This window comes from Chrysoperla carnea, chromosome 1, assembly GCF_905475395.1.
Source record: "Chrysoperla carnea chromosome 1, inChrCarn1.1, whole genome shotgun sequence".
NCBI classification, from domain to species: Eukaryota; Metazoa; Arthropoda; class Insecta; order Neuroptera; family Chrysopidae; genus Chrysoperla; species Chrysoperla carnea.
Window position 1 is genome coordinate 51,053,050 of NC_058337.1, and position 21,691 is coordinate 51,074,740.

General features: G+C 29.6%; 1 protein-coding gene across 1 annotated transcript; it reads right to left on the reverse strand.

The window, feature by feature from the left end:
* Nucleotides 1-14,571: 14,571 nt before the first annotated feature.
* On the reverse strand, nucleotides 14,572-17,853 carry LOC123304961 (CCR4-NOT transcription complex subunit 9). The gene is made up of 6 exons (XM_044886530.1): nucleotides 17,620-17,853; nucleotides 17,345-17,482; nucleotides 15,916-16,093; nucleotides 15,652-15,846; nucleotides 15,502-15,593; nucleotides 14,572-14,804 (listed from the first exon to the last, which is right to left on the reverse strand). The coding sequence occupies exons 1-6, from the start codon at nucleotides 17,736-17,738 to the stop codon at nucleotides 14,606-14,608; spliced, it is 921 nt and encodes a 306-aa protein (XP_044742465.1). The 5' UTR covers nucleotides 17,739-17,853; the 3' UTR covers nucleotides 14,572-14,605.
* Nucleotides 17,854-21,691: the final 3,838 nt, after the last annotated feature.

The following is a 21,691-nucleotide window of genomic DNA, read 5'->3' on the forward strand; positions in this document are numbered from 1 at the left end:
GTTTAAATTACAGATTTCGTGACATCATTCATTTGTGAGTATTTGGTAGCCCTCACTGATAAATTTCAATTTTCTAGAATATATTGGTAGTATAGTTTGCGTATCTGATAATAATTCAAAGAAAAAAGTGCTACAAATGACCTTTCAAGACTTTATTATTATTATATTTCGCAACTTTATTACGGACTTCTTTCTCTAAATTGAAACTGTTTTTGCCATTAATAAATTGGTATGATTTTTTTAAAAATTTGCAAACTGCTTTTTGTCAAAAAATATTCACCCGAATAAAACGTATATGAACGTGGAGTTATAAATTAATAACTTAGAAATTTAATTTAGGATGTTATTCGATGCTATAGCTCTAATGTTTTTTTAAAATCGAAAATTCTCCAGACACTGTAGCCTAAGAGCCTCCACACATTGGTCGCGGAGCTACGGAGTCGATACAAATAAACTGTTTGATCAAATATAATTGTGGTGACTGTCTAATAACGTAATACGATAGTGAATCTTATTATATTTTTGCAGACATTACCATAAGCCAGACTGAATAGTTGGCCAGATGGGTTCACAGACTTGTTCGGAGGACCGATTAGTCAATGTGTGTGCTGCTGTGATTAGTTAGGGTTGCAATTCGTTAAGTGAATGGTTTGCTTAAAGCTCAATAGCTAAAGAGCTATGGAAAATTTTTTAAATCAATATGTTTGTGTACAGGTTGTTTCACATTTTAAATGTAGCAAGCATTTTTCTATATATAAAAACCAAAATTTTTCTCTAAGCCCTCCTTTTTTTCCAAGACCAGCTACTGCTATTGCCACCCATTCGCAGTTGTGATGGTAGATACTCCTTAGTGTCCATACCATAATAAAACAAGCCGATAACGAAGTCGATATCATTTTTTGTTCGCGCGATATCGATTAGGAAAAAATGGCCACGAACGCACACACACTCACACACATACTTCTCTTCTCCAAATTGGTGTTAATAAAGTGTTATTGCCTTGCCCTGACCATGAAACGTAAAGATATGTTGAAAATTTCGATTTCGAAAATCCGACTCATTACAATAACTTCCTATACTGGGAAGTTAATAATTTGGTCGCAGTGAGTGGAAGTTTGTGGTTGTGGGTAGCAAAAATGTTTAATGATTTATTTTTTTCTAACACATTATATTTCGTACAAATGTATATTTGTCTAACATATTGTATTTCCTATAAGTGAGGAATTGAGAAATTGCTGTGAGCATAGACATAGAGAATGGACTGAACTTTCCTATCTAAATATACAGTAAATAAAAGCAGAAATTTATAAGAGAGGCAAAGCTATCGTGCGGCCAGTGGATCGTTCTCTATGTCCATGCTAAAGGCCTACAGAAAAGAGATAGATATTGGCTGCACGATTGCTTTCCCTCTTTCTAGAGAGTGCGCAATTTTATGAAGATATTGCTTCGTCCATTCTCTATGTCTATGGCTGTGAGGCAGGGGGCGTATACATCGAACATTTGAAAGTTTAATTAAATTTGTTGAAAAATTGTTAATTAATAAAATAATAATTAGATTAATAAAGTAATTGCATTAGGTACGTACTTTATTCAATATGTTCATTTCTTTATTTTTCATAACGCCTTTTCATTGCTCTTAATAATAGCAGAGTTTTGGACAGTTTTTCGTGATGTTCTCTCGAATTTGTCTAGTAAAAATATGTATATATGCCCATAAATATTTTCGATTTATTAACGATATACGCGTTCGTTAATTATCGTTCTTGGTATTCTACTTTAGTTGAAAAATCAGTTTAATTGAATATAATAATATCTAATCTTTCTTATATTATTTGCAACGATATTTTGAAATATACAAATTTAAATTTTGGTGTAACAATTTTATCACTTTTTTTTTTGGGTTAAAAGTTAAAATAATAAATTACATTTTCCATCTTTGATAAAGTCCTTGAAGAAATTTATTTTAAAAATGCTTAATGATCTAATCCAATATAATCTTGAAAAAAATTTTCTTTATTTTCTTTAAAATCATAAAATATGTACCTACTTATTATAGGCTTTTATCCACTAAGAATAAATCGGTTGGATAAATGTTTTTAATGATTAATCATAATATGTAGATAACAAAACAGAAAATTAATTTTTATAAAATATAAGGATTATCATTATTTAAAAAAATAAATTCTCTAAAATTATACATCCGTTTGATCCGGTTGAATTAAAATCTTGTAAGGATGTATCGGTAACTTTCATACTGCGCTCGATAAAATACGAAAATAATTATCAAAGACAAAAAATTCTATAAACAAATTTTAATAATCAAAACTTAAAATTCAAAATTTGATTCGTTTCAATTTATTAATTTTAGTAGAAACTGGAGAGTTTTAAAAATTTGGAATAGTTTACGGTTGACACGAATAATAAAATAAATAAAGTGTTGAATATGCCCTTGTATGTCCTCCTTAAATAAGAAATGACAAAAACTATATCTGTGGAATTAGAGAGAGAATTTTCCTAGAATCATTCAATCGAAATGGCTTTTTGTTTGTTGATGTCTAATTTATAAAAAGTTTTCCCCTAAATGTTATCAAAAAAATAATTCGAACACATAAATCGTTTTAAAAAAATGAAATTAAACCAAGGCTATATTATTGTAAAACTTTATCAATGTTAACTTAGCCCTCTTTTAAGTAGATGCGTCATTTTGGATGAAAATAACGATTCTGTACCGATCTTGTGGGAATTGGACGGAAGTTTAATAAATCGCTGACCATGATTTTGTTGTTGGAAAATTCAATATAGCAGATCAAATAGGGTCGATCCTTACGGGAAAATTGTGGTTTCAACGACAGTAAACAGCAAAAGTGGATTAAAATCTTTTTCTGGGGAGTTTTCACGGCTACTGATCACCATTTTTTTAACGTTAATTTAAAGTACCGAAGTCTGTCTCTCATGGAAATTCAGCAATATCTTTATTAATAGTCAAAATAGTTTGTGGTTCAGGTCCCAGTGACTTGGCCACTTCAACAGAATAGACAGTTTTCTTTATGACCTTGTTACTTCTGCTGTGTCTTGAGATTATGATTCTCGGTTTCATCAGCTCAACAACAATTGGCATACGACTGAAGATGTTTTTCTGTTTTCTATAGAATCTATATTTTGGGATATTGATGAAACTTTAACTAGTAAGTGAAGTAAGTTTCAGATATCGTCAGCATTTTTTCGACATTATTCTCGTAAAGAAATGTTTTCTCCATCATATTTTTGACGAAATTTTGTTCCTGATTTACATTTATCTCTGTTATCTCTTATTATTTGCATTCACGATGCACGATTGATCACAATTTTGATGTGGAAATTGGAAAAATCCAACCAACGAAAATAAAAGATAAACTCGGACAGAAACCTTTCTCTCAAAGAGTAATTTTAATTAACTTCATTATTTATTTTCGATAAAAACAACACTCTTTAATAATCAATCATCTTGAATTTTCCAATTTTCTCTGAGAAACAGAAGAACTATCAAACTTTGACAAATATAAAATTTTTGTGTGGTATGTAGTAGATTCATAGAAGAAAAAGGGCTAAGTTAATATTGGTTAAAATTATTTTAATCGATGATTAATATCCATGTTTATGTATGTGCTTATTAATATATTTAGATGAGGCGATAAGTTCACATCCGTTGGGAAAGATTAACCCATTCGATTCGATTGCTTGCTTCAAGTCTTTTGGTTTTTTAAATCTTTTTTTAACCCGCTTATATTAGCTTCACCTGTATGTATGTATATGTATCATACCCATGTAGGTATAGGACATCATCAGTTATATACATTATACTATCGATAGCCATACTATACATACAGAATGTTCTATTTACATTTAGATGCTTTGTTTAACGCATGTATTCTGTCATATTCGTGATATTTATATGCCTAGATGTAAATCGAACATTCTGTATATACTTAGAACAAGCAAAAGTGTGCTTTTAAGTTTTTTAAACTATATTCTTATTTCTCATTAAATTGCCTGTTTCTAAGTTGAATAACACTTTCATGTTTTAAAAAAACTACGAAAAACGGTTTTTTTTTCAATGCTGAACAATATTAAAAATAATCTTTGAACACCATGAAACACCTCATTAGGGTCAAAAAACCAAAATTTACACTTGTAAACAAAATTCCTTAAAAAAAAATTGGAACTGAATTTATGAACGATAAAGTCGATTCTTTATTCAGCGACATTCACCTAACTTAAATGTGTAAAATAATCCAATAGTAACAATTTTTCGAACGAATGCCAAATCATCGTCTCATCTAATTATTGAATTAAAATAACTCAATAAAACTTATAGTTATTATTTTGTGGTTATTCTCATTACAAGAAATTATAATATTTTGATAAAATTTATGTATGTATTCATGAATTTACATTTTTTTTCTTAAGAAATCATTAGCATAAATAAATATGAATATATATCAAAAACCTTTGAAAATAATTTCACAAAAGTTTATTATTATATTTAACTAAATGCGATCTTGCAGACTTGTCCCATATAGTATGTTTAAGAATTGATATAAATCAGGTGTCTTAATAAATACGAAAACGGACTTTGGAAATATACGCTTGATGTTCATTATCTCGAAAAACCCATTAGTCTTCCGGACCATCATATAGTCCAAAGAAACACCTGGCCAAAGAAACCAATCTGAATTTCGCAAGTGTCATGAAAATTTTATGCGAGACCTGAAATATCATAGTATTAGTTCCCTTAATAGCTTGGTGAAGATACTTGAAGAGTACCCCGAAAAGTACTTGATTTTCGAGCTGAAAATATTATGAGGATACACACTTGCGATGTGATAAATTTAGTCATTGATATATATATATATATATGACCATAAAGTGACGGCGTCATTTTGGGGGCGTCAGTCGAACGCAATCGGTCGTTCTTTGCTGGGAAAATTTCCCATGTCACAGTTTGGATTTTAATATATTGACTGAAAATTGTACCCAGTGGTTTTATGGGCCGCTGAATTCAATTTTAATATCAAATTTACGTTTTTTCATATTTAAGGGAGGAACACCCTCCCCAAACGAGTGTTAAAATAGTTAAAAATAGAGATAAAATTTAAAAAATTGCTGAAAATCGCTATCCAACCCAAGACACCCTACCAGCTTGGATCATTGAATCTATATACAATAATGTCAGTTTCAAGTTTTCCCAAAATCAATCCCTAAAAATCACATATCAACCCCCTTTGAGGTCCAATACCCCCACCCCTTAAACATGCCCAGTTCTCATAACTAAAGGGTGGAGTTTGATTCAAATATCATAAGGATGATTTTAGGTTCCTGAGGCAGAACAAAGGAATTTGGAATTGTAATAAGGGCAGAAGGTAGGAACATTCAGTGAGGTTGTAAATTAATTTAAAGATAAAAATAACATGGAGATATTCCCTTCTAGACTAGTTAAAAAGTTATATGTTCTCATACCCACGTAATAAATATTCATTTTAAAACGTTTAGATTCCAAACATTAGATCAGAAAATGACTATTCGTCCTAAAACATTTATCTTGAAACTCTATACAATAGTTTATTATGTTCTTTTAACAAAATAAGAAAATATTGTAATATAAGCTAAAATTATTCAAAGAATTGAAATCTGATAACTTTTGGCTTTTATTTACATAAAATTTGTGATTAAAAAATTATTTATTGTTAAACATCGAAATATTTATAACATACGAGAGCATATATATTTTGTATTATTAAAAATAAAAATTTAATGGAAATCTAAATGAAAATTCATAATTTAACATGGAGTAATAAAAAATATTTACTCGTATTAAAGACTGGAAATTTTTAGACATTTAATTAAATCTTATTTGTAATTTTTATCAAAACTAAATCAAATAAAAACAAAAATAAATGTTGTGAACAAATAAAAGGAAGCAACATTATATACAAGGGATTTAGGAAAAAAAATAGACCGAGAAAAATAGATCCGGAAAAAATAGATCGAAAAAAATTTCTGTAATATTGTCCCATTTTTTAACGCAAGGACTAAAACCTTAAGAACTCAACCAATTCCTCTATAGTCAATCCAACCAACTCTTGATTACAACAATACTCCGGGTCTATAAAATTTCCGGTATATTTTTGCCGATTATCATATGCAAGCACTCATTCAAAATAAGATCAACTTTAATTTGATTTTTTTTATAAGACGTAACTTTTACATTTAAACTTTTGTTTACAAGATGGATATTTGATTAAATGAGGAAAAAAATTCCGCAGCTAGAATTTTTAATTGAACTTTTGTTGTTATTTGATGCAAAGTTTTTTTGCAATTCTTAAACAACTGATTAAAACTCCCAACTACCCCTCATAAAACGGGGTTAGATATGCCCCTAAGAGGTCGACTTTTTTACGAAGTTCTTACAACTTAATAAACAACTGTGGAAAATTTCATTGATGCATTAATTTTTTCCTTTTAGATATTTATTTTCATTGTGATTGTACTTTACTTTTAAATGATAAAAAAATGAAATCGATTGATTGGTTCTTAAGATAGACTACACAGAAGATGGAAGGTATGAATATTGAATACCATCTTCTGTGTAGTCTATCTTAAGAACCAATCAATCGATTTCATTTTTTTATCATTTTTGAATAGAGAATTTATGCACTTTCAAATGAGAAGAAAGTTGGGGTAGCTGGGAGTCAAAGGATGAAACCTAAAATTCTCTAGGTACCATTTTTGAACTTTCCCCTCGATATCTAAATCGACGTGTTTTCACACAAAACAATAATCACATCAGGTCAAGAGTTATTAATAGTGGATACTTTTGAAATGATCACACTGTATGTAACACATTTAAATAAGTAGAGTAAAAATATTATGGGCGTAAATTAATAACAACTTCTAATAAATAATTATACCTTTTGTGAAAAATGAAATTGAAATATATCATCATGTCATGTTATATTATTAGTTGGTGCGAAAGAGGAAATCTCATCTGTTCTCGAATGAGAAATTTTCACGTGGTTTTTTATCCTTTTATAATTAAAATAACTCGTTTGTTATATTTTGAATAAAAATTTTCTAAAATGTTCAAGATTGTAAATTTTAATCCGCGAAATTTTCAGTAAAGTTTTAGAAAATTTTATTGAATACCTTTTTGCTTAAAATATTACCAAGGAATGTTTTTTTGTTTATTCAAACAATCGAATTTTCTATTATTCAAAAAAAGTTTGACTGACTTCGAGAGTTGTTTCTACGAAACTTTATGAAAGATTTTTCAAAACAACATTTTTGCTAAAAATAAAGGCCAAATAAGCTACAGAAGAAACTGTATTAACAAAATCTTGATAGAAACAATTTAAGAAAAATTTGAAAAAAATTCGATAAATGTTTGTTGAGTTTTTCGAGATGCCACTTTTGAAAGTCGGATTGAAGAAACAAGGGAATCCTCTTAAGACTAACACATATATACATGAATAAACAATCTACTAAACTAATAATATTATAGTCATTTACGATAGCAGTAGGATAACAGCAATGTTAACGTACACCTGCGAAATTTGCACAACGAATGCGTAGCACGAGTTGGACAATCGCAGAAGTACGTTAATAATTCGTTATAACACTTTATCTACGCCTCTAAAATGTGAAAATAAACGATAATTATTAAGAACTAATGAACCCAAGGCCCAATTAAGAACTCAAACTCACTTTTTACGTCTTGAGCACACTATGAAAATTTCAGATTTTCTTTTTTAGATATCGTGTTCACAGACAGGCGGCCGGACTAATCAGGCGATTTTTTGAACATTTGTACCTTACCAAAATTTTGTTCGTAATGCTTGGGACTAAACTTATAATATACCTTGATATGTATGTACAGGGTATAAAAATATATACTAAACTGGATGTAGTAATGCATCTTAATTGGCCACGATAGTCCTTCTGCCTGCACCGCCACTATGATTGCCATAAAGAATTTCGACTGATTCTTTACTAAGTTTGTCGTCACTAGCATAGGATAGAGAAAGTTCATTGCTCGTTTAATTTTTTTTTCGGCTATCATCATATTTAAATATTTCGCCAGTTTACGACTCTGCTTGCATACAATAATCAATAAACAACAAAAATATAATGGGGGTAAGTCAGTAACATAAAAAATAGAACACATTCTATTTTAGTACGTGCTGGTATGAAAAAACTTATATACTGACAAATAATATACTGACTTAGAAAGCAAAGTTTTACTGCCTATTCTACTGGCTTGCTTAAAGCACTGGTCTTTATGGAAAAACTTCGTATCGTGTTTTTCATAATATGTATCTACTAATAGTTTTAGAGCCAAGTAGATAATAATAATAGTTGGTTTGAACTAGATCTGAAGATCGAATCTCTCCTGTTGATATAAGTTTAGACTATTATAATAATTGTCATATTATGATTAAAGAAGTAAATTTGTATGCAAAACACATTTATTGTTTTAGTTATTCCATTGTTCATAACAATTATGGATCGTGTTATAAATAACTATGGTGTAATCAGTTGTTTCCTTATTTTGAAATGTTTACAAATTTTATTAAATTAGTTCTGGGAATTATGTTACGGCTAAAAAACTCACTCACTCTAATGTCAATTTATGCTAATTACGAGTTAAATTTTTTTTTGTGTGTAAAAATAAATAGACCATTGTAATTGAGCCAGGGAGCAGAATCACTTTGTTCGTGTTTTTCTTTACAAGTGGTTCATTCTCATGATTATTACAAGTACTGAATACAAACAGTAAGAGTAGTACCGCAAATGGGCCCTTGGTACCTAGACCAATAGGTTGTTTGTGCTCTTCCTTTAGATTATCTCGTTATCTGGAGGCAAAGACGTCTCTTGGTGAAAGGCGTTTTTATGAGCAAAGGAAACTGCAAGATTCTGCCGAGGTTAGATGTAGAAAGTCCACAACTTCTTAGTTGGGATTGATTCCACGATGTATGGATCTTAAGTTTTGGGTTCAAACATTCTATAAATAAATCTCTGTTGGTTCTACAGGTGCAAATAACAACACACGAGCCGTTTTTCGATACATTTAAAGTTATGAAATGAATAGCATCCGTGTGTTATTTCTTCTACAAATGATTTTCTCTAAAAATTTAGTCATCAATATTTCAAAAACTGTCGTATACATCGAAAAATTTTACTCTCAATTTTCGCCTTACTTTCCTTTCGTCTAAGTTCTAGCAAAATCAACCCTCAAAATTTGAATCGTCCCAAATATTTTCACACTCAATTTTTTGGGAACATTCTTTCTATGTAAAGAAAAACATGAAAAAATCGAAATTTCATTTCTAATATCTGAAGAGCAAATAAGCACATTGTAATTGGTACATAAAGTCAACAATATATCGATATCGACACTTGGGGTTTGCTTAAAGCTGTCAAATTTAATGAGACACTTTAATGATAGATTAATTCTGCCTGGTCTGTTTTCAAAAAAGTATGTTATTTTTTAGCTTAACTTTGTTAATTACACACCATGTTAAACACTCTATGGAAATTAAAATACTGTAATAATTGCAAATTGTTAATATAAGAAGAAGGAAAAAGATTAGCTTTTTATTGAATGTATAAAATTTTCAACCAATTAAAGTGATATGGAATTAAAATAAAAACATTTAATTGATATAAAAGAATTGCTTGTTTAGCAAAATTGATTTAAACCTATTGTAGAACTGACTCATATTCGCCATTTGTTATTTACCTACAAAATAATAAATTTCAAGGTAAGAACCTTGAAAGTAAAATTATTAATGTCTTATTGTGATAATTGAATATTACATATTACAATTGTGTAAACTGTAGTAAATACTAGTGGTGGAACAAATGTTGTATTTTATACATTGGCGAACGCGAATGTTAACTTCAAAATGAAAGCGATCGCAAATTGTTATGTATTAAGGTAGTCCGGCTGTTTGAGCAAGTACGGTGAATGTTCATTTTTTTGCGGTAGATGATAGTTCAAAGTTCCTTGATCATAGTTTTGGAGCCTCTTGCGTGGATCAAGATTTTGAATTATTTAATTTAAAATTGTTATTTTTAACACAGTACCTTATGGAAGAATTCATAATAATGTTAATTGTACAAAAATTAATCGGTGATTGAGCTTTAAAAAATTTTTCAACATGCAGAAAATTTATCACAGATTCTGTTATGCAAAAAAAAACTTTATCTTGCGACACTTTTCAAAAAGTTGACTAGTTAAATAGTCACGTGACGCCAGACTACTTTAACATTAATACATAGGTACCTTATATATTATTACTCTAGCAAGTTTTTTCTGTCCTACCCTTATCTTCCTTATTCCTTTATCAACAAATTCCATAATTCACTTAGGAAAGAAAAAACACGCTAAACAAATAATTTGAACGAAAAAATATAAATTTGAGAAAATATAAAATATAAATTGTTAGTTTTTACAGATGCTCTCCTAATACTTTAGACATATAATTATCATTCCTCTTTTGAATTTTTTCACCACTTTTCTAAATTTGTTGTTTGTTGTTTTTAGCCACGGGTACAGGGTAACCACGGTTTACGGTAACTACGGAAGCGGAATTCTAGTAATTATTTATTTGCGTAAAAGAGTCCGTCGCTATTTCTTGTTGAATTTTTTTGTCAAAACATTCGCATTGTTTTTTGCGAATGTGAATATTAAACAAGTGAAAACAAACAATTGACTGAGTTAATTGTTGAAATACCATGCATAGTCAGTGTTGATTTCTTTATCACATTACACATACAAACATGTGACACATACATAACAAATAAAGTATAGTACATATGTAAATGACTATAGGTTTCTGCATTACCGACCGACATTTAGTGCATAGTTTGTACACATATTATAAAATTTCCGCCTAATTGGCGCCCTCACGGGTAAACAGTGATGTTTACGAAAAAATGTTTCAAACAAAAGTTGTTTAATTTTTGATAAGGAACATTTTTTACATTTAAACTTTTGTTCTATCTCTAACGGTTTATAAGATGGGTCCTACGGACCCAAGACCCAATTGACCTATGATGCTCATTTACGAACTTGACCTCACTTTTTACGTCCTGAGTACGCTGTAAATTTCATTTCAGCTCGATATCTTTTTTCGTTTTTGAGTTATCGTGTCCACAGACGGACGGACGGACGGACGGACAACCGGAAATGGACTAATTAGGTGATTCTATGAACACCTATGACAAAATTTTTTTCCTAGCATCATTATTTTTAAGCGTTACAAACTTGGGACTAAACTTAATATGCTATGTATATTTCATATATGCATGGTATAAAAACAGCTAATATTCGTCACATCACTAGTAGGTACATACAAACAGGTACACAGTAAAATTAAAAGTTTGTGCAGAGCATTGTTGATTTAAGTCATCGTTGTACAATATAACCCGTATTTAATTTTGTTAAAGATGGCTATGTGATTAGGGTTAACCAATGATCGTGCAACGATAATCGTTATTAAGGCACTGGTTATATGAAGTCTGCAGTCTGCACTTCAATAATAGAGGAAATAAAACCGAAAATTCACTCTGATCCAGTAATTGACTCCTTATCAGTTTATTTTAGTGTAAAATGTTTATCTGAGTGTACTTAACATAATTATATTCACGCTAACTTGTACTTTTTCGATGTACCCCCATAAAGTGGGACAGAAATACCCTACTTCCAGAGTTCCAGACATCATATCTCTTTATTTAACATGTACAAAACTATTGGATTTTATATATTTTGGACGATTTTTTTATTCTTCACATTTTTTACCTTATACCTCACCGTTTTCGATACATAAGCGCTTCAAAAAAAAAAAAAAAAACGTATTTTAGCCTCAATTTCAGCTATACATAAAAAATATATATTTTTAGCAGATTTCCGAAAGAAATGGTTTGCGCATAATACAAAATTTTGAATTTTTTACAAATAAAAAATATTTTTGCTAGGGCAAATTTCGGCCTTCTGGCCGCTATAAATTTGGTTTTTGGTTGGTTTTTTAAATTTATCTAATTTATTAAAAATAATGCAAGAACACTCAAATTCAACATTATCTAAACAGGGTTCTTCAACAATTTTTCACTTGTTTACAATTGTTTTATTTTATTTTTTCAAACGTTTATATATCGAAAAAGTCTATAGTATTAGAGTATTTCATTTACATGAAATAATTTTTGAATAAAAACGCCATGATCCAATGCTCAAAATATAAAAAGATATCATCTTGATATCATACATCTTTATGTTTTTAATCCAATTAAAAAATGTACCATCTATAACCATGGAGGTGATAAAGAAGGAGAACGATCGCTATGTACTAAAGCATTAGCGCACCTGCCCCTGAAAATTTGTAGAATTTATAGTTCATTTTTCAGCCACCAGCCGCGTTGTCGGTAAGTAGTATATTAGCGCACAACAGCCCGCATTTAATGAGACAACTTAGCGATCCCAGCGCCTCACTTATTTTGTCCATATTTTGGGGACAATATTTTCTATTGCGATCGTTCTCCTTTATAACCTCCATGATCTATAACTCTTATATGATCAGCATTTATACCATATTTTACTGTGTATTCAAAAAATAGCTTTAATTTGATTTGTAATTTATTAAAATACGTTATTGCGGTCTTAATTCAGAAATAAAATTTTTTATTAAAGATAATACTAACAAAATAATTTTTAAAAAAATTAGCCAACATACTTTTAATTAAATAAGCTTAGGGGTATATTTTGATTGGTAGCCCGATAAAAAAGTTATAATTTTAATTTATTAATTACAAAAACTTCAATTTGATTAAAAACAAATGAACGTAGTCGTAATCACGCTGTGGGAAGTGCGAACCAATTAAATAATTTAATTATTTCATTATATGCTTTGATAACTAACTTTGATTGTTTCAAGGTTACCATCTGTAGGTTGATTTTAGTTCAGGTATATGACTGCGTGCTAAATGACTTGACAAATAATAAAATGATTGACATTAAATTCGATTTTTTTACTTATCTTCATCGCTTATGAATATTATGTTAAACATGGAATGTTTGTGCAAACGAAAGATGACTATGATTTTGGCCACAAGAAGATAACCAAGTTGAGAATCCGAAAGCTGATATGAATGTGGCGAAACACTACTCTGCATTATACTACTACGACAAAGTCATTGTTGTAATGTTTCTTCTTTAAGTGGTAGCCATAACCTAGAATGTTAATTTTCAACTCAATTCATTGCCCATATAAAACATGAATTATAAGAACTTAGACTTCTGAACGCGTTACAATCCTTAATAAACAACTGTTTAAGGCGCTTGATGTACATTCGATTGCTCGAGTGACAAATTCTTTGTGCTTTTTCAAAGTTAAATATACTCATCGAAATGCTTTAAATTCCTAGCGCAATTTGGATGCCTCCCTTAGCTGCAGTATTAAATTTTTCTACGTTATACTACTCATATTGAATTCTTGTAATTATGCGACTTGCTTTTTAAGAAAAACCTCTTCTTCTTGTATTATTTAGAGCGAATTTCTACGAACTGTTCTTCCCTTGATTTTTGTCTCAACTATCCTTTTCTTTGCAGCATCCTCTCCGATATTTTTCGATTCGTCTTGTATACTCCATATTAGTCTTTACGATTATATATTTTTGTATAATTTCAAGAGTATATAACTTATTAATAATAAAACTTCATTTTTTTCTAGATCAATTTTTGTACTTAAAAATAAGTATTTTGACTATAACGTAGTTTTCATCAGTAGTTATCAATTATTCGTTAGGTAGATTTGTACTCACCGCTAGTTCATACTAATGATTACATAGAAATACATATTTACAATACATAAACTTGTCTAGAAATTGGGATGTTTGAAATTTTACTCATACACTATGAGCTCACACACTATTATAATCAATCAACATTTTAGTTAAACCATACCTTCATTTTAATTTTGCCCATGACGAGACTAGAAAATGGTATTATTTGTATCTGCTACCATTGACAACAAAATTTAAAACTGCGAATGTCAATAATTTAAAATTTATATTCATAAAATATTTTAATTTATGAACTTTTAATTTTGCATTAAATTACATTTCAAAAAAAATAATTATAAACGGTTCATCCGTTTAGGAGCTCACAGACACACAGACATAACAGTCAAACTCTCTTTTTGGTTTGGGTGTTAAAAATAAAAGTTTCCCATTTCACACCTCTCTTTCAAATCCCCCAGCTTCGATATTTAGCTAGAGCATTAACCTATTTATATTATAAATAGAAATAAATATTATAAATAGAAAAATATATATAAAAATCGGGTATTTTTCATGTAGTTCGTAAACACTTTTTTAGTGTTTTTTAACGGATCTATTTACTGTCTAAACTTATTGATTTGATACACTAAGGGCATTTATTAAGTATATTTTAACCAAAATTTATAAATGATTTTTTTTATTTCGAATTAATAAACAAAAATAAATACATTATATTCATCGAGATTGATTTTTTATTTTGTTTAAAATTATTTTATATAGATTTCTAATATACTTAATTAATATTTACTCGAATTGTTTCTTGTGGCGTGAGTGGTGACATACCAACTGATTGATCCACTGATGGATGTGTTTCTAAATTTTTGATCAATTGTGTTAACCAATGTTTTGTTGATTTATCTTCTTGTAAACAAGCACTAAACGTGCCATCTCGTAATTGATCGGGTAAGCATTGTCGTAATGCTTCACGAGCCCTATTTAACATAAGATTCAAATTGTTACTACTTTCTAAATTTGTAAACTTAAACTGGAGAGCAAATAAATCGACTAAAATTTTAAACAAACTTGAATTGCTAAATTTTTGATGAATAATTATTACTTAAGAAAACGAAATTAAATTTTAATTTCCAAATAATTCCTTAGTTTTGTGTTATAATGTATGTAATTTAACGCCTTAGAACACCTGAATCTAAGTTAAGGGATCATTTATCATTGGCAACAATTGAACAGTCTGCCAAAGGCAGAGACACATGTCTCGAGCTCGAAAAAACTGACCTCTCTATTATAATCCATTTCAGGAAAACGAATTTGTAGTAAAGAGCCAAATACGAATCAAGGATATTAACGGAAATAGAAAAAATGAAAAGCTTTCAAGACCCAAGATTTTTGATCCGACCAATGAATTGTATGATCGTTAAAAATAACCTTGAGTAAAGTGACTAATGTACACATACCTTCAAGAGAAAATTGGGAGAGTAATTCGGTAATACAAGAACAAGAAACATCAATACATCGATGCCTTTGCAATCCCGAAAGGGTCCGGCATAGATATTTCTCAGGTATGATATTACGCTACAGGATATTAATTAAATCTATTATTTCAAAGTGCATAAATATTTCCGAATAGATTTTTCTGCTCTCAAGTGTTTTAGTTTTACTAAATATAAGTACCTTGGATTATCTGACAGTCTTAAGTAACATCGAACTACATGTTTTAATAGTCGCGCTGATGGATCTTTAGCCAGTTGCAAAACCATTTTTCCCTAAAAATAGATAGAATAAGTAAACGGAAGATTTAATTTTCGGCTCTTTAAAACTTACCAATATCATTGCTACATGACTAAAACGATCGTAAGTCTGACAAATATACGATAAACCACTTTCATCCAACAATATTTTTTGTAATATAAACGTTGCTACCGTTTTACTTAATTCACTTCCCGTTTCCATTATCCGTAAGCACAGTGGTATAATTTCTGTTGTTAACAAAAATGTAATAACTTCTTGTTCATCTGTCTGCATATAAAATTAAATTACTATCATAAAATGATCACTTAAAGATTAATAAATTACGAGATTATTTACCTTTACAAGAGCTCCAATTACACCTAAGGATGTTAATCTTAAATACTCAAATGGTCGGGTTTTACTAACTGTATGTAAAAAGGGATACAAAAATAATGGAACGTGGGCTACCAAAAACGCAGATCGGGTATCCGGATGTGATGCAACGCATTGTAATAATGCGAGTGCATTACATACACTAAAACAAATTTAAAATAAACTACTAAATTATAGCACTGTTATTTCTAGAACAAATTTTAATAATGAGACCTGTTCAAAAACTCAGCTAGAAAAAATAGAGAAATGAAAAAAGGGAGACTGTCTACATAATATAAGAGAAATCAAAAGTTGGTTCCTGGTAAAACCAACACACACAAATAGAATGCAAAATTTTACCTATACAGGTTTTTGCACTTGATTTGTGCATAATTTAGTAAGTTTTCGAAAAATTGTATGTTTCATTATAGAGCCAAGCTTTATAATATTTAAAGATTCTGTTTATATACATATTTGTTCTCACAGGAATAAAATATAATACGAGTAAATAGATTTTCATAATAAATTTTTTAATTTACCAAAACAAACAAAAAATTTTAAATAAAATTTTTTTAAACTTTTTGTAAGAAAAAACTTTCTATTTTCAAGTATTACTTTATCTCCTCTTACTTATGTGAATTTGGCATGTTAAATCAATCCGACTTAAGCATTTCACTATTAAGAGATATTAAATTTTACATTCACCGAAATATTTTAAAGTTAACAAGGAATAGCCGAATATATTCTAAGAATATCTGAAATTTTATCCTTCATTTGTCTCTACTCTTCAAACTGGTTTTTTGGTCTAAAAATGAGGTCTGCCTACGATTTTTCTTAAAATAGGCTAGGCAATAACAAAAAATTAAAAAAATTGCCATTCACCCATTAATTTTTAAAATCAATATGAAATAATCTGATATAGGAAATTAAGCCGTCTCTAAAAAAATTATTATATTTTTCAGAAATTATAAGCTAAGTTATAAAAATCAATATACATACTAAATGTAATTCGTAAGTTTGAACCGTCCAATTTTTATCAAAAAACCGACCCAAATGCTATAAAATTCGACCGTCTAGCTCGGTGGTAGGCCAAAAATTATAATTAGTAATAAAATATTGGACAAGGCATATTAATCTGTTATTTTTTGACTCTACACAGATTAACACACTGAAATTAGAGCCCAAATAGTTTATGAGCTGGGTTGGGTTTTTATGTCATAACATTCTATTTCAATATATGTTGATCCTTAATATTTTTTTTTCGATTTCTCATTTATTTTCCGAACTAATATATTCTTTATGTTTTGTTTTCCTCATGTACTCCCATAGACACTCAAACCTTCAACTTTTAAGTTTTAACAGAATACATTATCAAAATTTATCATTAAAGCAGATAATTTGTAAATAATTTTACCGATTTGATTGATGTGCTGTGAGTGTTGGTGGATTTATAGCTGGATAAATATTCAATATTTCCTGCAAAAGAGCTGCCGTGGTACCAAAACTATGCCATAACATTGGTGCAAGATCTGGGACAACTTCACGTTTTTTACTAAAACAATACGGTTTCAATAAATTAACAATGTTCAAAAGGACGATTAAAGAGATTCATTCTAAGCATTGTAATGAAACAAATGTTTGGAAAACTTCCATAAATTATCTTTTGATTCTTGTACAGATTTTACGAACCTCAATTCAAGTAAAGCATTTTCTCGTGTATCAGGATTGGCCAACTCTTTAATCCATTGATAAACTTTTTCTCTATCAACAGCCGGTTGATTATTCGCCGGACTTTGTTGGGTACTCATAATTTTTCAGTCGGTTCAACTTATACTAATACAATCCCGTTTTTGACATTAAAATTATTTAAATTCTACTTTATTAAAAACTTATTACAATAATTTTCCAATATCAAATTTTTTAACACACACTGACAGATTATTTGAATAATTTAAAAAGAAATTATAAGTATAATTATATTAAAATAATTTGATATAATAAAGGAGAGGCCTTTACTTATCGGGTTTTACTAATTCATATAAACAGAGACTATTTATATAAATCAACCTTATTTGTGTCATTTCTACAGACCTACATTTAAAATAGACTAATAAGTAATGCATAATTTCGCCAATGCTAGTATCTGTCGTTTTCGGTAAACGTAAAAGCTCTACTCCAGCGATAGTAAGCACATACTGGCCTGTGAGTGTTGAGTTGACTTAAGGATTTTATTTACAGCTTCAATGGTACTGAGTATTAAGTCAGCAAGCCGCTTTTATCCCAATATATCAAAAATAAATAATAGATGAATAAAAAAAAACAAAAGTAATCGCAAAATAACTAACGATTTGTAAGCAATTAACTTTGACGTAAATATAGCTTGCTACGTTCTCAAACAACTAGTGTCCGACCGAAGCTTCGGCTTCGGCTTCAGCCACCTTCGGCCAAAAAAACCACCTTCGGTCAAACATTCGGCTTCGGCCTGAATTCAGGCCGAAGCCGAAGCTTTGGCCGAAGGTTCTTAGCAAACGTCGGAATTGAACGAATTGTTCTAAATGTTATTAATAAATTTCAAGGTAATTTTTTTAATCATCTTTAGATTGACTTCCAGATCAACTTCTCAAGATCATAACCTCTAAATCAACTTCTCAAGATCATAACCTCTAAATCAACTTCTAGAGATCAACTTTAATATTAAAGTTTTAAAATCATGTTTTTAAACCTTCGGCTTCGGCTCGGCTTCAAAAATCGAGCTTCGGTCGGACACTACAAACAACATTTTATTTCATGTTAAATAAATAGTAATTATCAACTTTTTCAAAAATTAACTTTTATTTCAACAAGCAACGCTGTTTGAATTTAAGTTAAATTAAATTATTAACATAAATAAAAACCCTACGGCTATGTACAATTAAATTAGTTGTATTTACATTATATATCAAAAGGTCGTATTTGGTATTAATTACAGCCTTACAATTAAATTTGGTTGTATATTTGGTGTATATGTTAGTGTAGTGTTCCTAAATACTCAGTCAGTCTAAAAAATAAAATCTCTCACCATTTTTATGAATTGTAATAATATAATTTAAAAAAAGAAAAAAAACAGGATATCATGTACGTTCTATCGATCATAGTTTAAATTTTTTCATACAAAATTTACTATTCTTGTTTTCGCAGAGGCAAAATTCGCAATTAAAAATTTTTTTTGGTATAAATTGCTCAACATCATTTTCAATCGAGAATATTGCCAGGTTTGATATTTTAATATTTTAGCCGATCTTAAATGTAAATTTATTAGTATTAGTTTATTGTTGCTATGCGTTGCAATATCGCGTTTATTTTCTGCTAGTTATAAAGAAAAAGCAATTTTTAAAATATTTCGGTACACGTTAGCAGTCTATATTTAGTTAGTCTGTGCCTACGAGAAAGATGTGAGAGCTAGTGACCTCTCTAGTTTTGTTTATGTACTTATTTGTATTTGCGCACATAATTTAAATTCCCTTTGAATGTCGAGATAAATTTATTTTGTGTTCATATTTATATGTTTGCACCAAATTTTTTGAGATTTTAATACAAATTTTGTTGAAGTTTCTATTATTTTTATAATTAATGTTTTATTATGAACTTTTCATTTCTTTCTATTCGTGGATCTTTTTGAGATTTACCTTATTAGAGGGATTGAAATTATCAAATATTATACAAATACGAAAACACCACTCTTTTAACGCTAGTTTCCAAAATAATGCCAACCCGTTCAGGCTTAAGTTTTGTTAAGTCAACATCAACGGTGGATTTACACTAGGGGCAGTCGGGGCTAGTGCCCAGGGCGGCAAAATTTAGAAAGTGGAAAAAAATTTTGTTTTTGTCATCACATCATTTAATAGATAATTTAAGAAATTCGACTCATACAATATTTGTCAAATCGAAATATTGTAAATCATAATTTTGACACCTTAAATGAAAATTTATCTTCGAAATAGTTTAATTAATTTTTTTTTTTTTTTTTTTTGGAAGATTTGAAATGGTAATATTTGATTTTTTAACTTGCTGCAGCATGCTGGAATCATAAAATTTAAATTTGGAAAAATTAAGAAAGCTTTTGAGCTATTTATGCATTTAAAAAAAATAAATTTTAATTAATCAATGATTTTCTTAAAAATTGAATAATTTAAAAAAAAAAGATATCAAAACTACATAACTTTTTTGTGATATTTCAATCATGGGGCGGCATTTTTTTCAGTGCCCAAGGGCGGCAGAAGTTTAAATCCGGCCCTGAGTCAACTCAACCTCAATTATGAGTTTGAGGAGGATTGTTAAATTATAAAAATATTAATAGAAGATTCCGTGTATGCCAAAAGAGTTGCTGGTAAATTTACGAAGGCTAAATTCGTCAATGGTCTTGCCATAGACCACTGTTGTTTTTTATGATTTTAGCCTGCCTATGGCTGGCACATTGACTGCTTGGTGTGATCAGTGATTTTCCCACCAAGACGGCCAGTATACGGCATAAGTGTACGTTATGGTTCAATGGGGCAAATTAGCGTACACCCCATGCTAACTCGTTCCTGATAGATAGCGTAGATATAAACGCTTATTTTTACGATCGGAATACCATACATCTTTTGCTAATTTTACGATTACAGAACTGATAACTATGCTACCTAAAATATCATTTCTAGTGAAAAAAATTGGCATGTATGCTACGAACACCGCATCACTTATAAGATGTACTGTTCCGTGACGCGCTAGCCAGAAATTTATACAAAAATTTCGAATACCGAACGTCTGATCTTAGAACGTCTGATCTTATAAAGCTATTACGCTGGGGAGAATAAGAAATATTTCTTTGGTTGAATGTCTCGGTTGCCGACCCTACGCCATAGCGTTATTGCTGTAGGCCATTGCAAGCCTCTGATACCATAAAATGGGTGGACTATAACAACTAAGACTAAGTTCATTCATACATTTGAACAGTTTTGTTGTAAATTACTATGGTTTTTTAATCTTTATCTATTTATTCAAATCCTGCTGAAATCTAGTTTAAGTCTTTTTTCGCGTTCTATTAAAATCCTTCGGTTTTCGCATAAGAAAATTATTTATCGTGTATCCTCCATTACAACACTGATTATTCAACATTGATTATTATAATAATCAGTGATGTAATGAAAGTTATACAACAATCACTATTAGTAAACAGTATTACTATTAACATAAATAGATTTATTCATTGCATTGTTTCGGAATTCGAACACTCGTACACTAAAGGTAACGGAATGTCTTTAAATAATTGATAGGAATTATAAGCTATTTAAATAATTGATTTACCAATTGTTTTCTCTTCTTGTTTCATTGATGATTCAATAAAATTAATCTATTAAAAAATGTAATGCAGTGGCAACCAGAAACAATGTCGATGATATAATTGCAATAAATAAAGACAGCAGTTGGACGTATCACTATATCGTCACTGTAATTTTAAAAAGGTCGTACGTCCAAACTGGAAAATTTTTTTTTATTGATTCTATTTATGGCTGTTTTTGCTCCTCGAACACCCAAATAGCATCTTAGGTCACTAAGAGATCTATTATATCTCATAATTGATTACGAAAACCTCACGGAGAACGAAAAAGTCATAAATAGAGTCAGTTAAAAGTGAACTTGGAATTTTGACGAACTTTTAGAGTTAGAGTGACGATATGAATAATGAATGGCACAGTTTACTGATCTATTTATATACTGGACATTAAAAAAATTAACTCTG